General features: G+C 40.1%; 1 protein-coding gene across 3 annotated transcripts in view; it reads right to left on the bottom strand.

Annotated features, from left to right (window-relative positions):
- Positions 1-3,474: 3,474 nt before the first annotated feature.
- The window catches only part of SEC23B (SEC23 homolog B, COPII coat complex component), a 47,783-nt gene continuing 23,932 nt past the window's right edge, over positions 3,475-27,325 (bottom strand). For all 3 annotated transcript variants that reach the window (XM_037022467.2, XM_017661210.3, XM_017661209.3), the window contains exons 10-20: positions 26,595-26,718; positions 25,478-25,558; positions 20,226-20,315; positions 18,334-18,440; positions 16,762-16,915; positions 13,994-14,071; positions 11,456-11,617; positions 10,281-10,367; positions 8,108-8,263; positions 7,593-7,658; positions 3,475-3,916 (exon numbers count right to left, since the gene is read on the bottom strand). In XM_037022467.2, the coding sequence (XP_036878362.1) occupies positions 3,827-3,916; positions 7,593-7,658; positions 8,108-8,263; positions 10,281-10,367; positions 11,456-11,617; positions 13,994-14,071; positions 16,762-16,915; positions 18,334-18,440; positions 20,226-20,315; positions 25,478-25,558; positions 26,595-26,718 (1,195 nt within the window). In that variant the 3' untranslated portion in view covers positions 3,475-3,826. The remainder of the gene's footprint in view (positions 3,917-7,592; positions 7,659-8,107; positions 8,264-10,280; positions 10,368-11,455; positions 11,618-13,993; positions 14,072-16,761; positions 16,916-18,333; positions 18,441-20,225; positions 20,316-25,477; positions 25,559-26,594; positions 26,719-27,325) is intronic.

Raw genomic sequence — 27,325 nt, 5'->3', positions numbered from 1 at the left:
GAATAAAATACCTAGGAATAAACCTAACCAAGGAAGTGAAAGACCTATACCCTGAAAACTATAAGACACTCTTAAGAGAAATTAAAGAAGTCACTAACAAACGGAAACTCATCCCATGCTCTAGGCTAGGAAGAATTAATATCGTCAAAATGGCCATCCTGCCCAAAGCAATATACAGATCCGATGCAACCCCTATCAAATTACCAACAGCATTCTTCAATGAACGGGAACAAATAGTTCAAAAATTCATATGGAACCACCAAAGACCCCAAACAGCCAAAGCAATCCTGAGAAGGAAGAATAAAGTGGGGGGGGATCTCACTCTCCTACTTCAAGCTCTACTACAAAGCCACAGTTATCAAGACAATTTGGTTCTAGCACAAGAACAGAGCCACAGAGCAATGGAACAGAATAGAGACTCCAAACATTAACCCAAATATATATGGTCAACTAATATTTGATAAAGGGGCCATGGACATACAATGGGGAAATGACAGTCTCTTCAACAGACGGTGCTGGCAAAACTGGACAGTTACATATAAGAGAATGAAACTGGATCACTGTGTAACCCCATACACAAAAGTAAATTCAAAATGGATCAAAGACTTGAATGTAAGTCATGAAACCATAAAACTCTTAGAAAAAAAGATAGGCAAAAATCTCTTAGACGTAAACATGAGTGACCTCTTCTTGAACACAACTCCCTGGGCAAGGGAAACAAACACAAAAATGAACAAATGGGAGTATATCAAGCTGAAAGGCTTCTGTACAGCAAAGGACACCATCAAGAGAACACAAAGGTATCCTACAGTATGGGAGAATATATTCGAAAATGACAGATCTGATAAAGGGTTGACATCCAAAATATATAAAGAGCTCACACACCTCAACAAACAGAAAGCAAATAATCCAATTAAAAAATGGGCAGAGGAGCTGAATAGACAGTTCTCTAAAGAAGAAATTCAGATGGCCAACAGACACATGAAAAGATGCTCCATATCGCTTGTCATCAGAGAAATGCAAATTAAAACCACAATGAGATATCATCTCACACCAGTAAGGATGGCTAACATCCAAAAGACAACAACAAATGTTGGCGAGGTTGTGGAGAAAGGGGAACCCTCCTACACTGCTGGTGGGAATGTAAATTAGTTCAACCATTATGGAAAGCAGTATGGACGTTTCTCAAAATGCTCAAAATAGAAATACCATTTGACCCAGGAATTCCACTTCTAGGAATTTACCCTAAGAATGGAGGAGTGCAGTTTGAAAAAGACAGATGCACCCCTATGTTTATCGCTGCACTATTTACAATAGCCAAGATATGGAAGCAACCTAAATGTCCATCAGTAGATGATTGGATAAAGAAGATGTGATACATATACACAATGGAATATTACGTAGCCCTAAGAAAAAAACGAATCCTACCATTCGCAACAACATGGATGGAGCTAGAGGGTATTATGCTCAGTGAAATAAGCAAGGTGGAGAAAAACAAGTACCAAATGATCTCACTCATATGTGGAGTATAAGAACAAAAGAAAACTGAAGGTACTAAACAGCAGCAGAAGCACAGATCCCAAGAATGGACTAATAGTTACCAAAGGGAAAGGGACTGGGGACGACGGGTGGGAAGGGAGGGATAAGGGCAGGAAGAAAAGAAAGGGGGCATTACGATTAGCACGTATAGTGTTGGGGGGGCACGGGAAGGGCTGTGCAAGGCAGAGAGGACAAGTAGTGATTCTACAGCATCTTACTATGTTGAAGGACAGTGACTGAACTTGGTGACAAGTAGTGATTTTACAGCATCTTACTATGTTGATGGACAGTGACTGAATGGGGATCTGGGGGGGACTTGGTGAAGGGGGGAGCCTAGTAAACATAATGTCCTTCATGTAATAGTAGATAAATGATACAAAAAAAAAAAAAAGATAGGAAACTCTCCCAGAATGTAGAGCAGAAGCAAAAAGGCAGTAAATGCAAAATCAAAAGACAGAGCATCAAAATCAATCCAGATTATCCAAAATCCAGTTTAATGTCTTCCCATCTTTCTTTTTCTATATGGCATTGGTACCTTCTAATAAATTATATAATTTACCTCTAATTTTTTTACTGGTCTTCTCTAACTACAACATAAAGTTCCAAAACAGCAAGATTTATTATTTTACAGACTACATTCCAGGGCTTATAAGACTACTCCATACATGGCAAATAACTGAAGAATTATTGGTTGAATAAATGAACTAACAGCTCCAAAATTCTGAAAGAAAATGATTTTGGGCCTAGAATTTTATACTCAGTAAAGCTGTTAAGTATGACCAATAGAATAGATTCAGTGAATTATCAGCCACGTGCTTTTTAAAGTAAAAGTGTTTTAGGATAGCAAATATAGCTTTTAAAGGAAAAGGCAATTAAGACAGTAAATGACTATGTGATGAAAGGAAGAGTTCAACCCAGGAGTCCAATTAAAAGAAATTCCTGGATGACAGTTGTCACAGCAATTGGCCTATGTTTAAAGATATCAATGACCTTAAAGACTGGACCCCATTCCTAAAGGAGAGTAACAAGCTGGAGTTTCTTAATAAAATAGAGAACAAAGTCTTCACTCAAAATACAAAAATTGGAAACTCGAGGGAAAACAACAGCAAATATAAGAAGCCATATCCAAAAAGGAGGTGAATCAACCCTCAGAATACCTGAATGTAAGCAAAATGGCTGACTTTGCCATTTGGAATGCTTTCTGTCAAGAAGCATAGGGGCTGGGACACCAAACTCTTGGAGAAAAATGTACCACCTGACTCAGACATGACAATACTTACATTACCACAACTGTGTAAGTGATCTTTATCAGTTCTCAACAGGATCAGCTTTGAGACAAAAGACCTAACTATGGTTGTAAGCTGGAATGTAAATTTTATCAACCTTGTTAATGTAACAGTAAAAGGTACACTGATCAAAACTGCACGGTAGAGAGAAAGGTCTTCATATCCTTATTCTCCAAAATAAGAAGTGAGATAATGGCTAAATTTGATAGAACAACAAAAACCTTGTAAGAAAAGGTTAAAAGCAGTCACTTCTGAAGAGTAGGTTTAGGTTTATGTAACGCAAAGAACTGTTATTTGTTATAAATTCTCTAGCATTTTTTTTTACCATGCATCATACATTATTTTGATTTAAAAACAGTACCTGTTACTTTACTTATTGCCCAGGATAAAGTGTTGTCACTGTTAGAGTCACTTATGTCCATCAGCCACTCTTTAAGCCTGCCTAGAATGGACTGTCTACATGGAGTACATGGAGTTAGGGAGAGTACCACTGCAGATCATTCTGTCTCAATAAAGTTTCCTGTATTTCAAACTTTTCCTTTGTCTGTTAACACTTGGACAGTAAATGAGAATTAAGTTCAGGAAATATTTCTTGGAGAGTCACTTAAAACACACACACACTCAACATAGAGAGCTCAGGAAATCAAACTTGTTTTAGCCAATGAGTTTTTCATTTATTTCCCTTGTGATCATCATGATTTTCATCTAAGCAAGTTGCCAAAATACATTACCTCTGATTTTATATAGACTGTAAAGTTAGGATATAAAAGGCATATAAACATCTACAAATACCAAAACATTTGTGACCTTGTAATTTTACGATGCAAGAAAAGGGGCACACATAAGGAATACAAATAAATTATATCTAAAGGTTACATACAACATTTCCTTTGATTATTTATTAAAATCCACAAGAAAACAGGAATGTTATTAAGCCTTTACAAACAATTGGGAACACAATCTGACAGTGTTTGCTTCAAAGTCCTGTTCACATCCCCAGCTTAACAGGCACTGGAGACAGCCAGCTTCTTCAGATGATCCATGAATACCTGCAGGCTAACGTCATCAGTTAGGATGGGTGCTCCCGTTTCCTAAGATTTAATGAAAAAGGCTTATTTGCAGGTATCTTAAAAGCTGGTTAGCATTCATGAGTTATTAAGGAGCTTTCCACCTTACAGCATTCACAAGTGTTAACCCTCTCTGATATGAGTACTCCCACCATCCTGGTCCTCTGTCCAGCTAATTCTTTCAACTGAAGCATAATTTCCTCACAGAACCATTCCACGACCCACTGAGGCCAACCCTGCCACTGCAAACAGTTCTGAGCATATGCCCTTCTACTTTACCTCTCTCCAGAGTTCTGATGACTGATTCAGAGTATGGCTTTCCAACTAGGCATGAGCTGGTAAAGCGCCACCCTGCTTATTGGGGTGGTACCAGGGGAGGCCCAGTGGACAGCCAGCACTTTCACCATCATGCAACAGTATCAAGGCCACCTCTACAGCAGGATCAGTGGAAACTAAGTGGGGAGCTGGAATGCCCATCTCCACCCGGCAGTAACAAGGAATTATCCCCAACCTCATGTGTCATCAGAGGCCAAAGGAAAACCTACACTCCTATCTTTACCTGCCAGTAAGGAGACAATGTCTCCTCTCCACTTCCCTGCCAGAACAGTGTGACAAAAAGCCAGCTAAAATAGGTTTAAATAGAAGTAGTCCCATAAAAAAATACAAAAATGTTATTGTTTCAATAAAAAACCAGTTTTCATACAATGAGTCAAGACTTCAAAGTGAATGGAAAAAAAAAACCCAGCCAATAGGTGTTAACATTCAACTGACAACAAAGTTAGAAAGAACTTTAAAGCAGCTAATAAAAATGCTTCAATGAACAAATGATAAACACACTTGAAACAACTGAAAAAGTGGAAGACTTCAGCAAAGAAATACAAAGTCTGAAGAAAGGAGTAAAAGACATAAAGGAGAACCAAATGGAAATTTCAGAACTGAAAAACAGTAACAAAAAGCTTAGTGTATGAGCTCAAGAGCAGAAAGGGGTCAATACACTGGAAGATAAAATAACAGAAACTACCCAACTCAAAAATGAAAAAAAAAATGTACAGGGCCTGAGGGCCCTTGGACTATGAAAGTCTCCCAGAAGTACTATGTGACTCAGTAAGGATAGAGGATACAAGATAAACACACAAAAATCAACTGTATTTCTAGCAATGAACACTTGGACACTGAAATTAAAACTACAATACCATTCACAATCATTTTTTTAAAAGTGAAGATACACAACACTGAAGAAAGAAATCAAAACAGATTTAATAATGGAGAGACATACCAAGTTCATGGATTGGAAGACTCACCATAGTAAAGATGTCATTTCTTCCCAAAGTGATATAAAGGCTTAATGTGTTCTTACAAAAATCCTAACAAGATTTTTTAAAGATACAGACGTGATCATTCTGAACTTCATATATCAAAGCAAAGGAACTATAATAGCTAAGACAATTTTGAAAAACAAGAATAAAGTGGGAGGAATCAGTCTACCTGATTTTAATCCTTACTATACAGCCATAGTATATCAAGACTGGTATGAGTAAAGGGACAGAAACACAGATAGAACTGAGCAAAAAATGCAGGAATTGACTTACACAAGTATGCTGAACTAATCTTTTACAAAGATGTGAAAGTCATTCAACAGAAGAAAATAGCCTTTTCAGTAAATGGGGATGGAGCAATTAGATATCTATATGCAAAAAATAAAGCTAAGCCTCACACCTTCATTTATACAAAAGTTAACTCAAAATGGATCCAGATTGAAATGTAAACATAAACCTAGAGAAACACACACACACACACACACACACACACACACACACACATATATTTTTAGGATCTAGGCCTAGGTAGAGTCTTAGACCTGACACCAAAGCACAATTCATAAAAAGATAAACTGATGAAGCAGACTTCATAAGAACTAAAAAATTTTTCTCTATAAAACATCTTGTGTAGAGGATGTACAGACAAGCTACAAGTGAGAGAAAATATTTCCAAATCACATATCAACAAAGGACTAGCATCTAGAATACTGCCGACCCTCAAACAATGTGGGTTTGAACTGTGCAAGTCCATTTATACATGGGTTTTTTTTTTCCACTAAATATATTGGAAAAATTTTTGGAGATCTGTGACAATATGAAAAAGATTATCTTTTTTCTAGCTTACTTTACTGTAAGACTACAGAACATAATACACATAACATACAAGATGTATGTTAATCGGATATTTATGTTATCAGTAAGGCTTCTTGTCAAAATTAGGCTACTAGTAGTTAAGTTTTGGGGGAGTCAAGTTTTATTTTTGACTGCATGGGGATGGCACCCTTAACTCCCAATTTGTTAAAGTGTCAGCTTTCAAAACTCAACAGTGAAAAAGCAAATAATCCAATCAGAACATGGACAAAAAAAAAAAAAGACCAAAACACAGAGGTATCATTAAAGAAGATCTACCTATACATAGAAAAGAAGAACATGAAAAATGTTCATTAGTCATTAGGAAAATGTAAGTTAAAACCACAATGTTATACCACTACAGATCTACCAGAATAGCTAAAATAAAAATGATGATACCAAATGCTGGCAAGGTGCACAGATACTGACTCGTATATTGCTAGTGGGGGATGTAGGAGCAAACAGGCATTCTGGACAGTATGGCAGTTTCTTAGACTAACCATGTAACTTCCATATGACTGAGCAAATGTACTCCTGGGCATTTATTTCAGAGAAATGAAATTTATGCTTATAAGAAACCCATATATGAATATTTATAGCAGCTTTATTCCTAGTAGCCCAAAACTGGGAGCAACCCAGATATGTGTCAATAGGTGAATGACTTAACAACCGCAGTACATCCATACCACAGAATACTTGGCATAGAGAAAGGAACAAATAATTGATACATGCAACAACGGATCAATCTCTAGATAATTATGCTGAGGGAAAAAAAGCCCATCCCAGAAGGTTACATACCATGTGATTTCATATATGTAATATTCTGGACGACAAATTATAGAAATGGAGAACAGATAAGCAGCTGCCAGGTGTTAAGGAAGGGGTGGCATCAGAAAGGAAGTGAATATGACTATAAAAGGGCAACATGTGATCCTTGTGAGGACAGAAATGTTTATCTTGACTGGCTGTGGTACTGTATTACAGTTCTGCAGGATGTAACCACTGGGGGAAACTGGGTAAAGGATACAGGGGACTCCTCTATTATTTCTTACAATTGCATGTTAATTTACAATTGCCTCCAAAAAATTTTTATTTTTTTATAATGTTATAAGAAAATAGAGTGAAAGGAGAGACTTATTTGAGAGAGACAAAAATGCTGGGAATAATCAGATAAAGAAGGAATCAGAAGCTGAAAAGTAAAGAGGAGGCAGAACCAATGGTGAGCAGGAGCAGATGTTTCTGCCTGGCACTCTTGGGAGAGAGAAGAGTGGGGGGTTGGGGGATATTGCTCTGTGGGAGCCAAATGCTGGCCACACTACAGTGTTCTCTGCTCTGGCCTGTTCTTGTCACGTTATGCTGTGAATTACAGAAGCGGATCCACATAGGGCAACCCCCACCCTGACTATGTTATTCAAACTTCTTTTCCAGTGAACTACCCAGGGTATTCTGTCTCTAGACCAAAAGGGATCCAATTTGAAACAAGCTTTTCAAAAAGTAGTCTGGCCTTCTCTCCATACCTGACCATTTCTTACCTGTCCCCAAGCATACAGGTTATTGTGTGTCTGAGACGGGTTCACTTTGGATAACAGGAATCGCGCCTTTAAGGAAAAAAAAAAAGCTTTAAAGATTAAAAGTGGCATTAATATTAATGTAATAGCTTTTTACCACATCAGAACCCATTTCTGTACCTTAATCCCAATGGCTATTTATTAGGGCTCTTGAAATCTGAAATGTCTATTTTGGCAATCCTCTACTTTTACACCAACATATTTTTGCCACTCATTTGAAGTCATATTTGGAAGTTTACCTGTATGTCAATTTATATCATATAAAATATTAACCATGACAGTGACTGCATTGGGGTGTGGGAGGGACTTGATAATGTGGGTGAATGTTGTAACCACATGTTGCTCATATGAAATATTCGTAAGATTGTCTATCAATGATACCTTAATAAAAAAAAATTAACCATGCTGTTTGGATTTAAAATCCAAAAAATATACCACAAAACCAACAGACTGTCAGTGCCGGAATTCAGCTCACTCACCTGACTGCCTCCATGCTCTGTGTTAATGTAACGTGGCATTGGAAAGCGTGCCTGCAGAATTTCTTGAGCATCTTCTACTGGTGCCTGGAGGAGGTGCTTGAAATTTTCGTACTCAGGCATATCCTGGTACCCAGCTTTATGCCACTGGGCTATGGTCTACACCAAAACAAACAACGACAGCTATTGTGGAAACATTGAAACAACAGCCTTCTTTGACATGTTTAACATTTTAACACTACCACCACCATCCAGAACTTGTTTCCAGTGAAGAAGGCTTATGTCAAAAATGACTAGTGTCAGAGGGAAGCAAAGCAAAGCTAAGGCAAGTATGAATGAGCAAAGAGGTGCATCCAGGGCACCCCCAACACAGTTCTCCCAGAAATGTCAGTTATTGGTCACACCTCCTCTTCAGTTTCTGTTTACATACCAACCAGTTAAAAATGCCCAGGGATTGGCTGTCCCGAGGTACCATAGGCTCCCTTTCTATCCCCTTCCACTGCTATCACTTGGTCTAGACTCTCATGTCCTTACACCTGTCAGGGAGAGGGATCTGTTGGCTTCCTACAGAGAATCCACTCATCCTTCTCTTTCCTAGCAGCACATGTTTTGCATCTACTGGTGTACAGTGGTCACACAGACTGGGTGGGATTGACCTCACCCCTCCCCGGCTTCCCTGGGCTCTGAAATGGGATACTCTTGGTGGGGGGAGATAAAGCTCTAAGAATCAAAGTATGGGTGTTAATTAGGCAAGGAGTAGAAGGCAATATACTGAAGTGTGGAAAGGGCTGTCTCCCCAAGCAGGCTAAACACTGTGTCTCATTCCTTTTTGTAGTCCCATCAGCAGCTGCTGTAAGAATATCTTGTGCATGTGGGAAATCAAGAAATACTGATTGACTACTATTTCTTTATAAATAAGCTGCAATGCTTTCACATGTTACTTAGGGAATCCTAAAAGAGAAAACAACGCAGAGAGAAAATGGAGTAAAAGGAGGTAACTAGTGATTGATGTGTTTTAAAAACAGATGCTTCCTTCTGCTGCCTGCAGCCTCCTCTCTGAGTTTCCAGTATCATTTTCCAGATATTCATTTTTGACTGACTGGTGGCATAGAGTAAATGCCCATAGGCTTCCTTGGGTTCAAGAGTTTATAAGAACACTCAGGGGCAACAGACTTGGGGATTTTTGGAGGGTGAGAACAATGTCATTCTCTTGGCCTTTAGAACCCATCACTTGCACACAGAATATAGGAACGAACAGGATGGGGGCTGTGGTCAGAAATGTCTGTAAGGGGTAATCTGAAGTCAAACCTGTGTCATGATTACTGTTCCTAAGGGAACCAGCAGGAACAGTAGCTGGTTACCCAATGGCCCCTGATCTGGGAACATTACTGATGGCCTAGCACCTGCGGGCAAGCAGGAGCACAGTGGATGTTAATATGCTGAAAAAGTTTAAAAACTATAAAAGGTCTACTAGTATTAAAAACTAATTCATCTTAAGTTATTAAGGGAATTCTGAAACACAATTTATCTTTGCAGGACATTTACAATCACTTCTAATGTACCAGGAAATCAAGTCAACTACCAAAGCATTTAACTGAAGGTAAAGAATGTACAACAGAATAGAAAGAAGGTATCACTACATATGATGCTTGATAAAGGGAGTTTCTTCAGAGGAACCACTCCCTTCCTTAGTACATGAATCCCTTTGAGAAAGAAAGGGACCCTCCCCTGGGGGCCATCCACAGCCTTCCTGGGGAACCACAGAACCTGGGTACAGTTTTTTGTGCCACCTTATTTCATCAAAGGAAAAAACCAGTCCCAAACTCACTGTTTACTGGTAACTCTAATATAACTCTGCAAGGACAGTGGTGTGTTAAAAATTTTACAAAGAAAAACTGAACTGATCTTGCCTGACAACTCAGAAAGCAGGAAGTTACAGTGATTAATAGAACCATCTGAGCCTGACTTACAACAAATATTATTAAAATTACTATATATACAAATACCCCAAGGACCTGAAGAAAGATTTTATTCACTAGAATAAAAGCCACCATACCCATTGTAATAAAACTGTGGTGGGGTTCTCTAAGCCCAAATTCTTATTTCAAATGTCATAAAAACTTAAATTAATAAAAAGTTAAAGCAATAGTAAGGAAAGAAATTAATATCATCTTACCTCGCCAAGATAAATAACAATTTGGAAGAATGTATCCATCAGCAAGATTCTGTCAGGTAGAATGCTGCCGCTGTCCAGGAGAACTGGCTGGAGAGAGAGAAAGAGAAGGCACTGGTCTTCCCTCCATTCCCCACACAGTGGCTGCTGCAGCCCCACAGCCAGGGTGCCCACAGAATAGCTACAAGGCTGTTGAAAAATGGTGCCTGGCATAGTGGCTCTCTGCTCTTCATGCCAAATCCCACTTTCTGCTCCCTGACTCGGCAGTCAAGGTTTCAACTTTGTAGAACAAAGAGATTCCAAATAAACCCTGATCATTTAGGAAGGGAGATTAATGGTTTCTTTTGCACTAGGAACCAAAAATAATTCCAAACATTCTCTGTTTTGTGTTAGAAATGTAATTTTATCTATCAGAGATCTATTCTCTCAGATTTACTGCTACGGATGACAGAGGCAAATGATGCCTATATGAAGAGGACAGCTTTTAATGCAAGTTATAAAAGTTTAATACAGAATATATTTTATTGTGATATTTATTTCAATAATAAAAGCAATTTATACCCAGGAGGGACAATTTGAAAATCTATACCCAAAAGTATAACAAATATTGATATTTTGGTTTATTTCCTTATAGTTGTTAATCCTTGCAGGCTTTTAAAAAACACAATTTGGAAAAGTTTCTATTTTGATTTTTTTATGTAACATTTTAACATAACAATTTATCTATTTTATTACATTATATAAACTTCATGAATATTTCCTATTTATTTTCCTACTAGTGAACACACGGATTGTTTTCTAACTTTGCATTTTAACAGTTCATTTACTACTACTTTGAATAAAGCTTTTTCTGTATGTAGGAGTCTTTCCTTCCAATACAATACATGGAATTATTGGACCAAAGTATATGAACACATTGGGAAAAAAGTACCTACAGATTTTTAAAAGTTTTTTTAAATGTAATACTGCCTTCCACAGATAATAGCTTTACATGTCCTGTGACTTTTTACTATGCATATTTTTTTAAAACTCAGAAATAATGTTAAGTTGCTATGAAGATTCAAATTTTTCTTTCTTCTTTTTAAATAATTTTGCTCTAAGAGTAAATATGCTGGAAAAAATATATATTAGGTGATTCCAATTCTGAGAAAAGCATGTGAAAAGCCCATCAGCCTTACCTCTGGTGGTCCATGGAAGGAGTAAGAGTATAGAATGGGCTGGATCATGATGAGGGACTGGGTTAGATCCTGCCGCACGAAATGATGTCTGTAGTATGATGACTCATCAGGACTGTTGTTAAACACTTGAAGAAATGGAGATCTTCTCAGATGGAACATGAACTGCATTTATAAAGAAAAAAAATGTAAACAGTTGTAACCTGAGACACTCAGAGAGCAGATGTGCCACAGATCTCTGAAAAAGAACCCAGACTTGAAGAAAAAATCCTCTAGGCTCATAAACAGAGAGTAAAATTATAGTTCTAGGAGCTGGGGTAAGAGGGAAATGGAGAGCTGCTTAATAGCTTCAGTTTTGCAAAATGAAAGAAGTTCTGGGTCTGTTGCACAGCAATGTAAAGATATGTAACACAAAATGGTGAAGATGGTAAATGTTATGTTTTTTACTACAATTAGAAATAAAAATTATTTTTTTAAAAAGGAGGGACTCTCTGAGTATCTCAAAGCTTCCAATGAAATGGGAAAGACGGGCATTTATTTCTGGAGTCACTGGGCCAGATTGCAGACAGAATATCTGCTCTTGGGCCTCAGTCCAGTGGGGAAAAGGCACATGCAAGGAGGTGATGTCATGAGCCATGTACAGTGAAGTGCTAGGAGGATGGGGTGAGGGCAGAGGGTCAGCCAGCGTGGGGGTGCAGTGACAACACAAGAGAGGCTGGAGGGCAAGAAATACAGACTAGTGTGCTGGAGTGAGCAGGGTGAGGGACGGAGAGCTAGTGATGACTCCGGAGAGGTGTGATCTTTACCCGAGGGTCAGGAGGTGGAGAGCAAAGCTTGCTCTAAAAAGTTGCCAGAACATGAAATGAGCTGCCTTGGGAAGGACAAAGCTTTCTGAGATTCCAAATATGGAATCACAGGTGCCTAAATAATAATCATGGCCAACATTCAGTGCTTTCTATGTGCAAGGCAAAAAGTACTTGACAAGAATGATTGTAATCCTCCCAGTATGCCTAAGAGGGAGGTTCTCTTACCATCCCTAGTTTATAGGTGAGGAAGCTGAGGGTAGGCACCTTGCCAGAGGCCACCCGCTACTGAGTGGCAGAGCCAGACTTGGATCCAGGTTGTCTGACACCACAGACTGGGCTCTTGACCTCTATCCTAGATGTCTGGTTAGAAGGAATCTTGGAAACCATCTTATTTAGTGTTTTTCAAACTGTGTTCTTCAGAGTCTTATCTGCACTGCAGCGCCAGAGTGGGTGGGAGGTGGGGGCACCAGGTAGGCCACAGAGGGTCAGGGTGGTATGCGGGCACAACAGAGCTGCACCAGTTTGGCCTGCTTTCCATGCCACTTCTGAGAGGTTCCTCTTGAAGAAAGGATTCCATGGCTCTAAAAGACTGCAAACCACTTCTCCAGGCCAACTCCTTCCTTCTAAAGAGGAAACCAAAACCCACAGGGGTTTGGGTCCTCATCCAAGATGAGCAGAAGCAGAGCCAGCACTGGAACCCAGTCCTGAGGCCTCTTTCCACAACACTGTACAGCCTGAACTGCTCAAGAGCGGGCCACAGGGCCACACGTCAGGGACCACAGAGCCCTGTCCTGGCTGGGCTTTGATGAGGTGACCTCTGAGGCCCCCTCTGGCCCTAAGAGTCCAAGCTATACACATTCATGACAGAAGCCCATGTCCACTTTCCAAACAAGTACCCAAAAGGATAATACACATTGGGGTATCTATGTCCTCGCGATTTAGATATGAATTGCGTGCTTCTTTCTAGTTACTCCTCCTAAGGCATCTCTGAGGAAAGTGGGGGGAAAGTTGTGTTTGCTCCCAGTCTGGGAAAGCTGCATCTGGGAAGAGCCCACCCTGGGAGTCAGCACGCCAGTACGGAACTGGCTCACAATTACTTGGCACTTAACAGGTGCCGGCCTGTGACAAGCAGTCCTCAGCCTCAGCTTGTGCAGTCCTCACAGCCGCCCATGGGGCTAAGCTCTAGGTTCTTTGCTCAGATGAGACGGAGGTCAGGAAACACAGCCCCCAGGTGCCCAGCAGCTCCGCACTCTGGCTAGCTCTCCCGCCTTTCCCTTGTCCATCGGCTCATGCCTGCTTCAGGCACAGGGCAGTTATTTCCAGGAGCTGCTTACTACTGTCGGTTCCCAGTCACGATGTGGCATGATAACTACAGGCACGTCTTGAGACAACCGTCATGTTAACTGCAGTCTCATTCTCTCACATCCATCCTCACGTGTGCTTGGCTTTCTTGGTCTGCTGCCGAGGTAGCTGATCATCCACCAGAACCACCGATTAGCAATTTTTCTGTGGCCTTACAGCAACAATCCCGTACCCGTCTCCTCCTCTCTGCCTATCATCTCTGTCTTCTGTAGGGCTTAGGCACTGTCTCAAAAACAGTGTCTGTCATGACCTGCACAGCCTTCACCCTCTACTCTCAAACCACACCAAATCCTCACTTTAGCCTAAAAACAGTACTTTAATTTCTACCACAATGTATTCTTGCATAGTTACTTAAAATATATATATTACTTACCTGAGGATACAGAGAGAAGGAGTCTGATAACCTAAAGGAAGTGGGGTCTTCTTTGTTATACTGTCCAAACTTCTGACACTGTTGAAAGAAAATAGCAAAAAAAAAAAAGAAAAGAAAAAAAAACTTAAGTTAGTATCACCTGGAAAAATCCCTGGAGTGGGAGAATTATATTCCAACCCCAACTCTGACTGTGAGTCCTACACCAGAACTTCTCAGGAAGGGCTGAGCAGACACCGGCTAGGGTGTTGTTAAATTCAGAGTCTGATTCGGGAGATCCAGGGAGGCGCTGGGGAGCCTGCATTTCCAACCAGCTCCGAGGCGCTGCTGCCCAGTGGCCACCCTGACTAGTGAGGGCTGGAGGAGCCTCAGGAGCCTCTTCCATAAGAAAACCTCTAAGACGGTGAAACACCAGCGATTACAGACAACCCTTCACGTTCTAGCATGCTATGACTCAATTTTCTTCCTCCTTTGAAAGGCAAATTTCTGTGCAATGTTTTCTCTTCCTGCCTTTATTTCCTCTTTATTCACACATTTCCTCTGGCCACTGGAGAATCCGACTGTCCCCCATGTAAAGAAAGCCCATCATTGACAGTCACTCTCTCCCTCCCAAATCCCATGTCCTCGCATGGTTCTTCTCTTCCTGAACTTCCTAATACTGCAAGACAAGGGACCCCCGCCACCCCACCCCCCAACTCCAGGCAATTCTCCTTCAGCCACTAAAAGAGCACTTTTCTATTTCTTATCATCTCTCCAACTAATCCTGCCTTCCTCATCGGCCCTGGCCTTCCTACCTGCCTCTAGCTACGCATTCCTCACAGGAGAGTTCTTGGCCACTGCTCCCACCCTCACTGCTTCAGCTGCAAATAATGCCAGACCCATGTCATCCAAACTCCTCCCCTACGTCCAGGGCTGACCTCTAACCTGAGCTTCTGCCAGGACCTGCACCTAAGCAAGGGATAGCTTTCCTTGGACATATTGTTGCAAGGTCACATTTAAAATAAACTATTACATTAAAAATAGATTTACCTTCCTCCACCCTAAATGGGCTCTCCTTTCCCATTTTCTACTTCATCTTTCCTGCAGTTACCCACATTGAAACTTGAGTCAACGTTGATTTTTAGGGTGTTGATTCACATACAGTTGACCAAGTTTTATCAATTCTTCTTTCAGCATGCCTCCTGACTGCAAATATCCTCTCCCCTCCAACTCAACTGCCACCACCCTGCTCTCAGCTCCTGCGAGCTTGCAAAATCCTCCACGGGTCTGCTAACTGCCTTTCTGACCTGTTATCTTACATGGAAATGTGAAGTATAAACACAAACATCGTACTCATTTCGCACTCCTGCTTAAGAGTCACACTTGCCTCTCCCCTTTTAAAGCAGTGGCTCAACTTTAAAATTTGGGTATTCCACAACCAAGATGCACCTTCACCGCTGCTCTCCCCAAAATACAACCTGGCCTCCTGAGACAGTTGTCTCTGTGTCCCCAGAAAGCTGAAATCAGGGTCCCATACTTGGCCCTCCACTTGGCAAGCCTGGCTGCTCCTCCCATTATGCCACTTTTTTAAAAGACTTGATTCAAGGCTTACTTCCCACATGAAGCTTTTGCCAACCACTTGGACCCTCTCTACAGGGAATGTTGGCATTTCCTGAAAAATGGCTCATGGGCAGCAAGGGCACACACAGAGCTACACAAAGTAAAACAGGTTTCCTTCCCAGCTTCTCAGGGCTTTGATCACAAATAGGTGCTGTGAATTTCCAAGGTGGGAAGATTATAAGGTATATCAATTACTGATATACTGGCTCCAAATTCACCCTTTTTGCTCGTGAAATGGATCAGGGCCCTTGAAATAGTTTCCCCCTACCAGATGCCATGAGGTTAAGCAGCTTTGTCAATAGAAGGTGCTGGAGGCAAACGTTTGCTTCTGGGGGTTGTGCTCACTCAGCAGGAGCAATTGTGGCTTCCCCGGTGCTAAACTCCCCTGGGACACAGAGCAGCCAGCACCTACCTCTGCTTCCCAGGTGCCTCTGGGAGACACTTCCCTGTGAACAGGTTTCCTTGGCTCCCCAGTCCTAGGGGGCAAATTTCCAGGGAGTCCCTCCAGCACACCATCACAGCAGCCTCTCTGCCATGAGACTCAGCAGCCATGGTCTAGATCAGTCCTGGCGGGAAGGGCCCTCTTCCTTGGGTGCTCTATCTCTGCCTCAGCCTAGAAGTAGTAGCCGCACCTGTACCTGCTATTCCTTTATTCCTCAGACTTCTTTACTTCCTACTGGCCAATCTCTCATTCTTGGAGTCCGCTGCAGTGATAGTAACTCTTTATATAAAACTTTCCCTGTTTAAATTACTGTGTGGTTTCTTGCTCCTGATTAGACCCGGAATGACATATTAGGCACCTTCCTACATTCACTGGGCCATGGACCTCTATTTCCAAAAAAATGAAAAAACCTCCAAGATCTGAAGGGAAAATACATAACCACAGCATTCACAGTGACTCATCTAAATCAACTCTTAACACATATTTGCATCACTCTCTAAATGGTCTGCACCTGCTGTTTCTTCCCAAATGTTAACAGAAGCCTTCAAGGGCAAAATGTACATTTAATACTTCAATATGATTCTCAGAATGTTGTGTTTGGCATAAGGTAAGCAACTGATTAATTCTTGTTGACTGACTATATAAAATAACAGGCTTAAGTGAGTTTTTTTTCCCCTCAAAAGCAGAGCAGAGACGAAGACTGAACCCAGTGCCACTGTTCCCAACTCACCAGTCGGATGAGCTGTCGGTCCAACCACCGGAGTACATCGGGGCCCTCCTCAGACTCTGCTCGGAACACTCCCAGCCGTGCCATCAAGACAGCCGCAGCCTCCTGGTCAAACGCTGCTTCTATGTGCCTGAGCTGACTCTGTGCATCTGCCCAACTGACAAGTCCAGGGTTAATGCCAGGCTTACACTCAGCAGTGACCAGAAAGCCAGCTCTCCATCAAGAAAAAGAAGCACAAGTCTGGGTCCCTACTCTAAGACAACATGGATTTGAACTGCACTGTCAGCAAGGAATCACAGGAGCTTTACATACACTTGCACATTTACTCTCATGGGATCTCTGAAGGCTCTAGATGCAAAAGGAAAACTGGAGAGAACTTTCTAGTGTTCTACAAGCCATCATGAAAGTAGGTATCCAAAAAGTACCTAGGTCTCCAGACACCATTCCTTCCTCTGGGCCAATTCTACAAAAGCCTATGTTTACAAATTCACAAAATGACTTTCCAGCATTATATCCATAGTAGAAAGATTTAACACATATACAAAAGTTTTCCAGACAAATAGACACTATGAACAAAATTAAAAGGTAACAGGTAAGAACAGATATGAACAACAAATAATAGTCATACCCAGAATATACAGAGTCCCTGCAAATCAATGAACAAGAAAAACAGGTTTTACTGAATGGGCAAAGGCTATTACAGAAGAAATACACGTGGCCAATAAGCATGAATGTGCTTAATCGACTGTTTAACTGGAAAAAAAACACATAAAAATGACAAATTTCTCTATCTGCATGTTAAAGATTGGTAATATCTATTACTAATGAAAAGACAGGTCACTCTCCTTACTACTGGAAAGAATACAAATTAGCTTCTTAGGAGAGTAGTTTTACAGTATCCAAAATTCCAGTTCCACAAAGCGGCTGGGATGAAATACTCATATTTCACAAAGACTTCAAAATATGAATCCAGCACTGTTGGAAGGAAGGTAGGACCTGAAATGGCCTTTAATAAAGGACCTGAATGGCCCCATCAAAACCAGGCAGCACTATGCAGCCATAAACTCAATGAGATGGAGGCTTATATACACTGACATGGAAGATGTCCTTGACACACTGAGAAAAGCTTATAAATATGTTAATATGAGAAGCCATACATGTATGTAATACACACATCTGGTATGCAATTGCACAGATGTGCCATTTTTTGTGAAGTTAAATGCCACTATAAAAAGAGAACAGGTGAAGAGATCCATTCTTTCTGTAACGATGAGTGGCCTGAATCCTTTATAATTAATGGGTTACTTATCTGCTAATTAAATAATGAAAAATAATTTTTAATGAGCTTATTTCTGAGAGATGATTGTTTCAGGCAAGTACCTCTAAGCCTAACTGTGTTAGCCAATGCCTCTTGCTCCTCCTCCTCCTCCTCTGATCAAATAAGCCAGTGAGAATTGGTGAGAACCAGTCAATGTATCACAAAAAGACAAACTAATAGATACTAAATTATCTCTTCATAGGCACATCATCGGTCAGTGGCTCAACGGACGGAAACTTGAAAACTGGACTGCTCACTTCCGGGCAACTGTGGTCACACGGATGCGTCTCTGGGTGCTGGAGTGCTGGTACTGCGTGACAAACTGGATGGCGCCTCTGCCTCCTTGGGGGATTGGGGCGTTGTGCTGCAGGGCAAGAGGCCATATACTCCATTACTGTGGTAGGTGTGACTCAAACACAAAACATGCTCTTCCTCAAACTGACACAGTGGCAAGAATAAGGTTCTTGATGCGTTTTGAATAGTACATTTAACATAATAGTACATGTAACTTCTATGCCCAAAAAAGAACCATAATCAAATGAACACCGAACTGAAGTTAATGATATGCATGTTGAAGGATTTAGGGATGAAAGACACTGATGACTACAATTTGCTTTGAAATGCATCAAAAATAAGATGAACTGATGGATGGATATGTGACAAAGCAAATATAGTAAAATGTTATTTACAGAATCTATGTGGTGGGTATGTGGGTATTCACTGTACAGTTCTTTTAATTTTTCTGTAAGTTTGAATTTTTTTAAATAAAATATTAAGAACTGACACACTCAAAAATTCACCAGCATGATATGGCTGGTAATTGTAGGTCTGCTTTGGTTATGTAGCTGTATTCCTATTATGTTAATGTGTGCACACAATTGAATTAGTAGTTTAAAACCTATACATGCTTATGTTACACTACAAGAAGATTATGTCAAAGAAATAATCAGTCTTCCCATGTTTTCTTCCGTCTGCTACTTCTATAGCTTTTCTTCTTCCTTCCTAATTACAACCCTTTAGTAGAATTCGTGCCTCATATCGAAAATTACCGAGTATCATAATTCTTCCAAGTGGTAAAGATACCTCAAGACAAATGCTAGGCATAGAAGCCACAGGGCATAAATCTGCAAAGAAGTAAAAAGCTAACCTTTTCAAACAATATTGCTTCTCTCTCACTTACCAACTTTACATTTCCCTGTATGGCCCAGAAGATGACTGGTTAGCCAGAGATGGGTAAGATTCCTCAAGGGAGGAACAACCTAAGACAGGCACAGTCGCAGGGGGGCCATCAGGTGAGAAATTGAGGATCAACAGAGGTGGGGCTTAGAACCTCACCACCCCGTTTTGAGAGAAATCTTCTGCATCCATGGATGTTTTGTTGCCCTTGTCTAGCTTGGATTAATACTTAGTCTATAGGCACACACCTGATCATCTACATTAGCCCTCTTACAGCACTAAACTATGTTTTCTACCTTTATCTTGCCTCTACCTACTACTTCAGCATTTTATTAAAAAAATAAATAAATAAAATAATAATAATAATAATAAGGGAGAAATGTGGGATTCACATATAAATCAAGTATAAAAATCAAATGAATAATCATATTTGACCTGATTGTTTATAGTTCATGATGCGTGATCAAAACTGAAAGTTTCTGTGATGACTGCCCTTGCACTGTTCACCATGTAAGAACTTATTCACTATGTAAGTACTTGTTCACCATGTAAGAACTTGTTCGTTATGCTTCAGAAGATTGGAGACTGTTGAGAATTAGGCTTGGGGTTGATTAATGATTGTGCATTGAGTCACCTATACAGAATTTTATTGTTGTTAACAACCATTTGATCTATAAATATGAGAGATACCCTCTCAAAAAAAAAAAAAAATTCACCAGCATGGATGGCTGCCAAAAGCCATTCCTCTTCTGATGACTTTAACAGTTCAATAAAAAAGTGACAAGAGCAATCTGCTGTCTGACTCCGACCAAACCCTGGAAGGGATAAAAACGATCACACTAGACTGGTATCAGCCAAACCCAAGCCCAAAATAGCATCAGTTTGTGGAAAAAGAAACCAGAGGCCTTCAGTCTGTAATAAATCAGAAAACACGACATTGAGACATGAATATTCATGAAGAAACCAAATTCACCTGATTGACTACTTCAAAGTAGATGCTAAGCGTAGAAGTGGGATCCAGGCCACAGATTTTCCACTGATTCGTGCCACCAACACCAAGCTCCTAGAGGTGAGGAGAGGCATTAAAAAAACAAAACAAAACAAAAAAGCTACTCCTGTGGTTAACTGCTGATGAAAAGTACTGACTCTGAGAAGGGAAGGCCACTTACACTATCTCATTCTAAATACGAATTTAAATTTAACTGAAAAAAGTACAATTACAGGGCAAAATAAAGTGTGTCATTTATTATAGTACCTTAACATTAAGCTTTTTGTATTGGCACTCTGATCAATTTCCATTACATTACTGAGGTATCTCTTTCTAAACATGCACGTGCACACACACACAGTACATAACACTTAAATCAACTGAAAAAATCAAGTCAGGGTTGGGAAAGAAGTAGAAAAGTTAAAGAATGATCTGCTAAGTTTCAAAGTTTTATGTACTTCTTTCATCACTATTAGTACAAGAAACAGTTATGGAATGTTAGTTATTAAATATTAAATTTAATCCAATTCCTTTGTGCAAAAGCTACACATAAATTCTTGGTAAGAGTATTGAGATTTTAGGGGCATCATGAAGGTTGCTTTTTATTGACTAGTTGAAGGGCTCCCAGTTATAAATGAGATTCACTAAAATGTGGAAAGTATCACTGTTTTAACCATGACATTTAGAAGAAACAGCTGCAGGTGTCAAAAATACCTAGAATTACCAACTAAGATCACTAGTCTCTGAAACATCACTTCAATTATTCTAGAGACAGTGAGTATTACACATTTTAGCACACCTTATCAAAACTGGAAAGACTGTACCTAGAAAGTAATGTGATGATGAATAAGAGTCATGGTATTTCTTCTTTCTTACTCTGAACCCACCACCTACACTGTTAGTGGAGTACAGCTGATGCCAGTCTGATCTCTCTATGAAGCCATGCCATTAATTTCAGAAGGTGATGGTCAGAAGGGAGAAGGAAGATTCTCTGGTGAAATCACATAGCAGCTCTAAGGTGGAGAGTGGGGAGGACACACTGTTTGCTAAGTATTCCCTAAGCAAGACTGTGAGAAGGATGGATGTGTGGGTGTTCACCTTCTCTTTCAGTGGCCTTTTTTTATTTGTATGTATTTGTGTATTTATTTATTTATTAAGATATCATTGATATACAATCTTACGAAGGTTTCACATGAGCAACACAGTGATTACTATATTTACCCATATTATCAAGTCCCCCCATGCCCCATTGCAGTCACTGTGCATCAGCATAGTAAAAATGCTACAGAGTTACTTCAGTGGCCTTTCCTAAAAGCAAGTTAACATCTGCTGGAAGGTGAAGGGCTACACCCAGGGAAAACGGCAAAGGACAAGGAGCTTGCATGCCTCCCTTTCTTGCCTTGCTAATCCCAACTCATGAATCTCTGTCCGTACCTACCAACTCAAGTTTTAATATGTGAAACTGCTTAAAGTTTCAAATCAAGGGGTTCAGAGTATGCCAATCAAAAATACAGCACTCTGGTGTTACTTGTACTAATTATGAAGGATTTATTTTTAAGGTAAAGGCTACTTAAAAAAAGCAGACACAAGAGAACTCTGTCTTCCTCCCACCAAGAAGGGTAGGAAGACTCAAAATAGAAATACCATTTGACCCAGGAATCCCACTTCTAGGAATTTACCCTAAGAATGTAGCAGCCCAATTTGAAAATGACAGATGCACCCCTGTTTATTGCAGCACTATTTACAATAGCCAAGAAATGGAAGCAACCTAAGTGTCCATCAGTAGATGAATAGATAAAGAAGATGCGGTACATATACACAATGGAGTATTATTCAGCCATAAGAAGAAAACAAATCCTACCATTTGCAACAACATGGATGGAGCTAGAGGGTATCACGCTCAGTGAAATAAGCCAGGCGGAGAAAGACAAGTACCAAATTTGTCTCATTTCACTCATATGTGGAATATAAGAACAAAGGAAAAACTGAAGGAATGAAACAGCAGCAGAATCACAGAACCCAAGAATGGACTAACAGTTACCAAAGGGAAAGGGACTGGGGAGGATGGGTGGGAAGGGAGGGATAAGGGTGGGGAAGAAGAAAGGGGGCTTTATGATTAGCATGTATAATGTGTGGGGGCGCATGGGGAGGGCTGTGCAACACAGAGAAGACAAGTAGTGATTTTACATCATCTTACTATGCTGATGGACAGTGACTAATGTGGTATGTGGGGGAACTTAGTGAAGGGGGGAGTCTAGTAAACATAATGTTCCTCAAAAAAAAAAAAGAAGGGTAGGAAGACTCATAATCACCAAAGACAACTCTGGATGCTTAACAGCCCAGAGATGGCTTCAAAAGATCTACAGAACCAACCTTGCTGAAACAACCCTTATCTTCCACTCATTTCCCCATTTATCTACTCTTCCATAATTTGCCACCCCTAGGAGCTCAAAGTCTCTTTCCTTTGTCTTGTCACTTCTCTACAAATTTTTTGTTCTCTTGTTAAGATCTTACATAATCCCTAATTCTAACCATCCCTTTGAGTTACTTACCACTTAAGTATGTAAGTACAATGTATATGTACACAATGCACGTGTTAATGAACTTCTGTTTTTCTCATTAACCTGTCTCTGTCAGTTTAATTTGCAACACCCCAGCCAATGAATCTATGATCGGTAGAGTAAAGTCATATATAGCACCAATGCCCAAGAAAGGCCACAAACCCTCCCAAGCCCCAAAAGTGCATTATCTCACTGACACGCAAAGTCCTTACATAAGAATTTACCTCTATCAGAGGAAATGTAAAGACAGAACTTGGAAATCACCATTTTATAATAACCAACAGAATATATTGCTTTAAGTGAGGAAAATCAATGGATGCTAAACCATTATGTGAAAGGCTGTTGGCAAATGAGATATTCATATTGTTATAATCTCATTCAACAGATTTCTTGCTAACAGCAAAAAGGAAATATGCCCTTACAATGAGAAGGGCCATCACATCCATCACATTAATACACAGTCTAACTCAGCTCCCTAACACAGCAACAGAGAGAAGTGCCTCTAGACAAAACACAGCATAAGGCACACAGATCAGCAGGAAGTGTGGCAGACAAAAAGGTTTAACTTTAATCTAATCACTGATCTGACTTCCACTTTACAGAAAATACAGGGAGGACAGAAGTTAAACACCACAGCAAGGGAACAACTGGACACACTGAGAACATGAGAGTCTATTACAGGAGACACCTGGCACTTGGCACTGTGTTTCAACAAATCAGTGTTATCACACAAAATATATAAAGAAGCAAACAAAATGACAGGAAGACCATTCTAGACTGAAAAAGACAATGGATATACAAGAGCAAATGCAATGCCAGTTAGAGGAGAAAAGAACAGCTACAAGAGCACCTGGGGAGAAATCAGGGAAAGAATGTAAGTAGATATTAGATGATATTAGGAAATTGCTGTTTTCTTAGGTTTGGTAATGTTGTGGTAGTAGAACATTCTTATTTTTAGAAGACGCATACCAAAATACTGACAGACTAAGCATCATAACATCTGCAGCTGGTTTTCGAAAGTTCTGTAAAATTATGCTAAGGCAAGTATGGCAAACAGATGATCCTCAGATGACAGAGCCATTATGATAAAATGACAACAATCACTGACTCTAAATAGTGGGTATCCAGGACTTCATTATACTCCCTTAAACTTTTCTGTATGGTGAAAACTATATTTTCCTCCTCCTTGCATCCCCCATCCCCTGTCCAAAAATTTCATAGCTCATCCCTACTAGATCCTAGATCAGTTTGTAAGAATTCATAAAAGTATCTTCTTAGGCAGATTTTAAGTTTATGGAAAATATTTTGGAATATTTTGGCATCCTTCTTAAGCCCTGCTAGGAAATACAGGCACACGTCCCTTAGTTCACTGGGGTAATGAGTGACCCAACAGATGGGCTTTGGGGCAGCAACCTGCCTTATGCAGCGGTTACAGGAATATAATCTTGAATTGCCCTGCCTCTGCCAACTCTAATAGCAGTTAATCCAAGCAGTCAAAGTGAATGGCCCTTGCTGCTTAAGACAAAAATGATGATGTGAAAGCCCAAATCCAGTGTGGGCTGTTGTGCCAGGTACTGCTCTGTGTTTTACCTGCACCTCCTAGCAATGCTGTAAATTTAGGTGCCCTCACTCACTCCATTTCCCAGATACAGACGTAGAACCCCTGAGCAGTGGAGTACCAAGCCTGGGCCGTACAGCTAGCAGCAGTGGACCAACACCCTGAATCCACGTTGGCTCCCCAGTCTACCCTTCTGCTGACAATGACAGTGAGGGAAGGACCTGACTGATATCTCCAGCCCAGAACCACCCTGGACAGGCTTCACTGAACCAAATGGTCTGTCTCTTGGCAGCTAAAGTATAATTAGAGGAAGTAAGCTATCAGCAAAGCCACCTCACCACCCACTGAAAACTAAACTTTGTTCACACATTCTCGAAATTTGTTACTCAAAAAACATAGATGTCTGGATAGACCACAGTGTCACCCGTTTTATAATAACCAACAGAATATATTGCTTTAAGTGAGGAAAATCAATGGATGCTAAACCATTATGTGAAAGGCTGTTGGCAAATGAGATTCATATTGTTATAATCTCATTCAACAATAACTCCAAGTGGTCTCAGAAGTGAGACAAAGCTATCACTCTAAGGGCAACAAGCACAGAGGTCTCTTCCTGAAGGATTCTGCTGGATGCCCGCCTTATGCTAAAGAGAACGCCTTGCAGCTCACTGGCAAAGCAACCCAAGCAAGGCACTCAGGTGAGGGGTACCTGGGCTCCAGTTCTTCCAGACTGCGTGCAGGTCCACCATCACTTGCATTATTTTCCAATCCCAACTGCTCAGTCATAATTATTTACAATTTCTAATCAGTGAATATGCTGTTTTGCATTGCTCTAAAACTACTTAATTCATGAACTCCAGTATAATTAGGTCAACATACTTTGACCCTCAGCAAAATACTTAACCTCTCTCTAGCCAGTTTTCTCCTCTCTAACCCCTTAGATAAATGAATTGACAGACAAAAACCTCTCAGACTGTGATCATCAGTAAGAGCTGCCCTTCTCCCCTCACCACAGACATCCCAACAGCTGCCACAAGGCAAAGTCACCTCACTGATATTTCTAATGGGCTAAAATACAGGAGCAGAGGCAATGAGGGTGACAGGGGAGTTTTCCTTACATTTTCTGACACACACGGTCCCTTCACATTCAGAGAAACACAAGGACCAATGGCTCCAGCAACCTTCAGCTCCCGAGAGGTCTAAGACAGAATTACATGGAGTATAAAGTTAAAAATCACTGAGAACAACCCTCTCACGAAGGACACAATGCAAACTTAGAGGAAATATACAGCAGTGTTATCATTCCAGAGAGTAGATCCTGTATGGATTATGGTATACAAATGCTCTTACACAGGGCCACTGTGAATAGACTACAACTTTAAAATCCTTCTTTGTAAACTGTTCTCTTTGTTCCAAAGATGATGCAGCATTTTCAACTTTAACATTGATATCCCTGTACACACAGTAGATATTTCTACCAACAATACTGCATTATTTTCCAATCCCCTGTACTTAATTATAATTATTTACAATTCCTAAGCAGTGAATATGCTGTTCTGCGTTGCTCTAAAACTACTTAATTCATGAACTCCAATATATTAAGGTTAACATATTTAAGATTCTTAATGTGATACACTTCTCTTCATGTTTTTAAAAAAAGACTTCAAACATTTGAGAATGCTGCTTAAGGTTTAACTTAGATGATTTAATGATTATCTGCAATTTCAAATGAATAATTACAATCATATTTTCTAACTACCTCTTTCAATGCTCTCTCAATGGCTTACAAATTAAGAGCACGGGGCTTTCAGTCCCTACATGGATAAAACCCAAAATTTTATTACTGCACTATTTTAGAGCACCCCAGATAGTCTGCAGGCAGGCACTAAATACATACCATGGTTCTGAGAATTTGGTGGCCCACACTGATGGCCAGGTAGACACTCAGCACTGTGGCTGCCTCTGTGCTCAGCACCCTTACCCCTTCTAAGGATTGCTCTCCTACAACAGGGCAGAGCTTACAGGGAACTACAAAATTCTTTATTTAGAATAAATAAATAAATATACAGGTCATCCTTGAGAAGCAAGCAGATAGAATAAATATACTTTATTGGGCTACTTTGCTGGGAACCTTTTATCTTTAGATGTCTATGTCCAGCAGGTTGAGGCTTTCATAATTCTGACTACTAAGTAAGAGCAGTATCCTTCCATTGAAGTTTTAGAAATCTACCATACCTTTACTTCCAAAGTACCACCGAATGCCATTCGGAAATAGCCATTAAAATCTTTAGTGAAAATCCTTTGGAATGTCTGCTTGAAAAGAGAAGTGTTGAAAGAATCTCCCATCACCATATGGCCTCTAGGAAAGAACAACAAGAAAAACGATAGTGAATGTTTAGGATGACTGAAAGCCATTCAGATGCTTCCTTGGTATTTACAAACAATAATTTAAATTCAAAGAAAAAAAGAAACCATGTCCATAAAGTTACTATTGACTAACTTAAATGGAAAATAGCTCTTCAATTTGTACTTAAGAAGGACATCTTCAAAACATTAAACAGAACTCTTTAGACTAGTTTTATATCTTGATTACTGTGGGGGTTATATAAATCTACAGAAATGATAAAAACCTCATAGGACCATACATACACACATACGTAAAAACTGGTGAATTCCAAGAAAAGTCTCTAATATAGTTAATTATATTGTACCAGTGTTAGTTTCCTGGTTTTGATATTGTACTATGTTTATGTTAGATGCTACTACTGGGAGTTGCTAGATGAAGAGCAGGGATGGCCTCTTTGTACTACTTCTGCAATTTATTGTGAATCTGTATTTATTGAAAAAAGAAAAAAAAAAGAACCCTTCATCAATAAATCCACAGGTTTAATGAGCCATCTATTGAAAAAAACACCTCCAACTCCTCTCATACTTCTTTGGTGTGGGAAAATACCCAAGACTATGGG

This window comes from Manis javanica, chromosome 5 (genome assembly GCF_040802235.1).
Source record: "Manis javanica isolate MJ-LG chromosome 5, MJ_LKY, whole genome shotgun sequence".
Taxonomy (NCBI): domain Eukaryota; kingdom Metazoa; phylum Chordata; class Mammalia; order Pholidota; family Manidae; genus Manis; species Manis javanica.
This window is presented reverse-complemented; position numbering and strand designations above follow the sequence as displayed.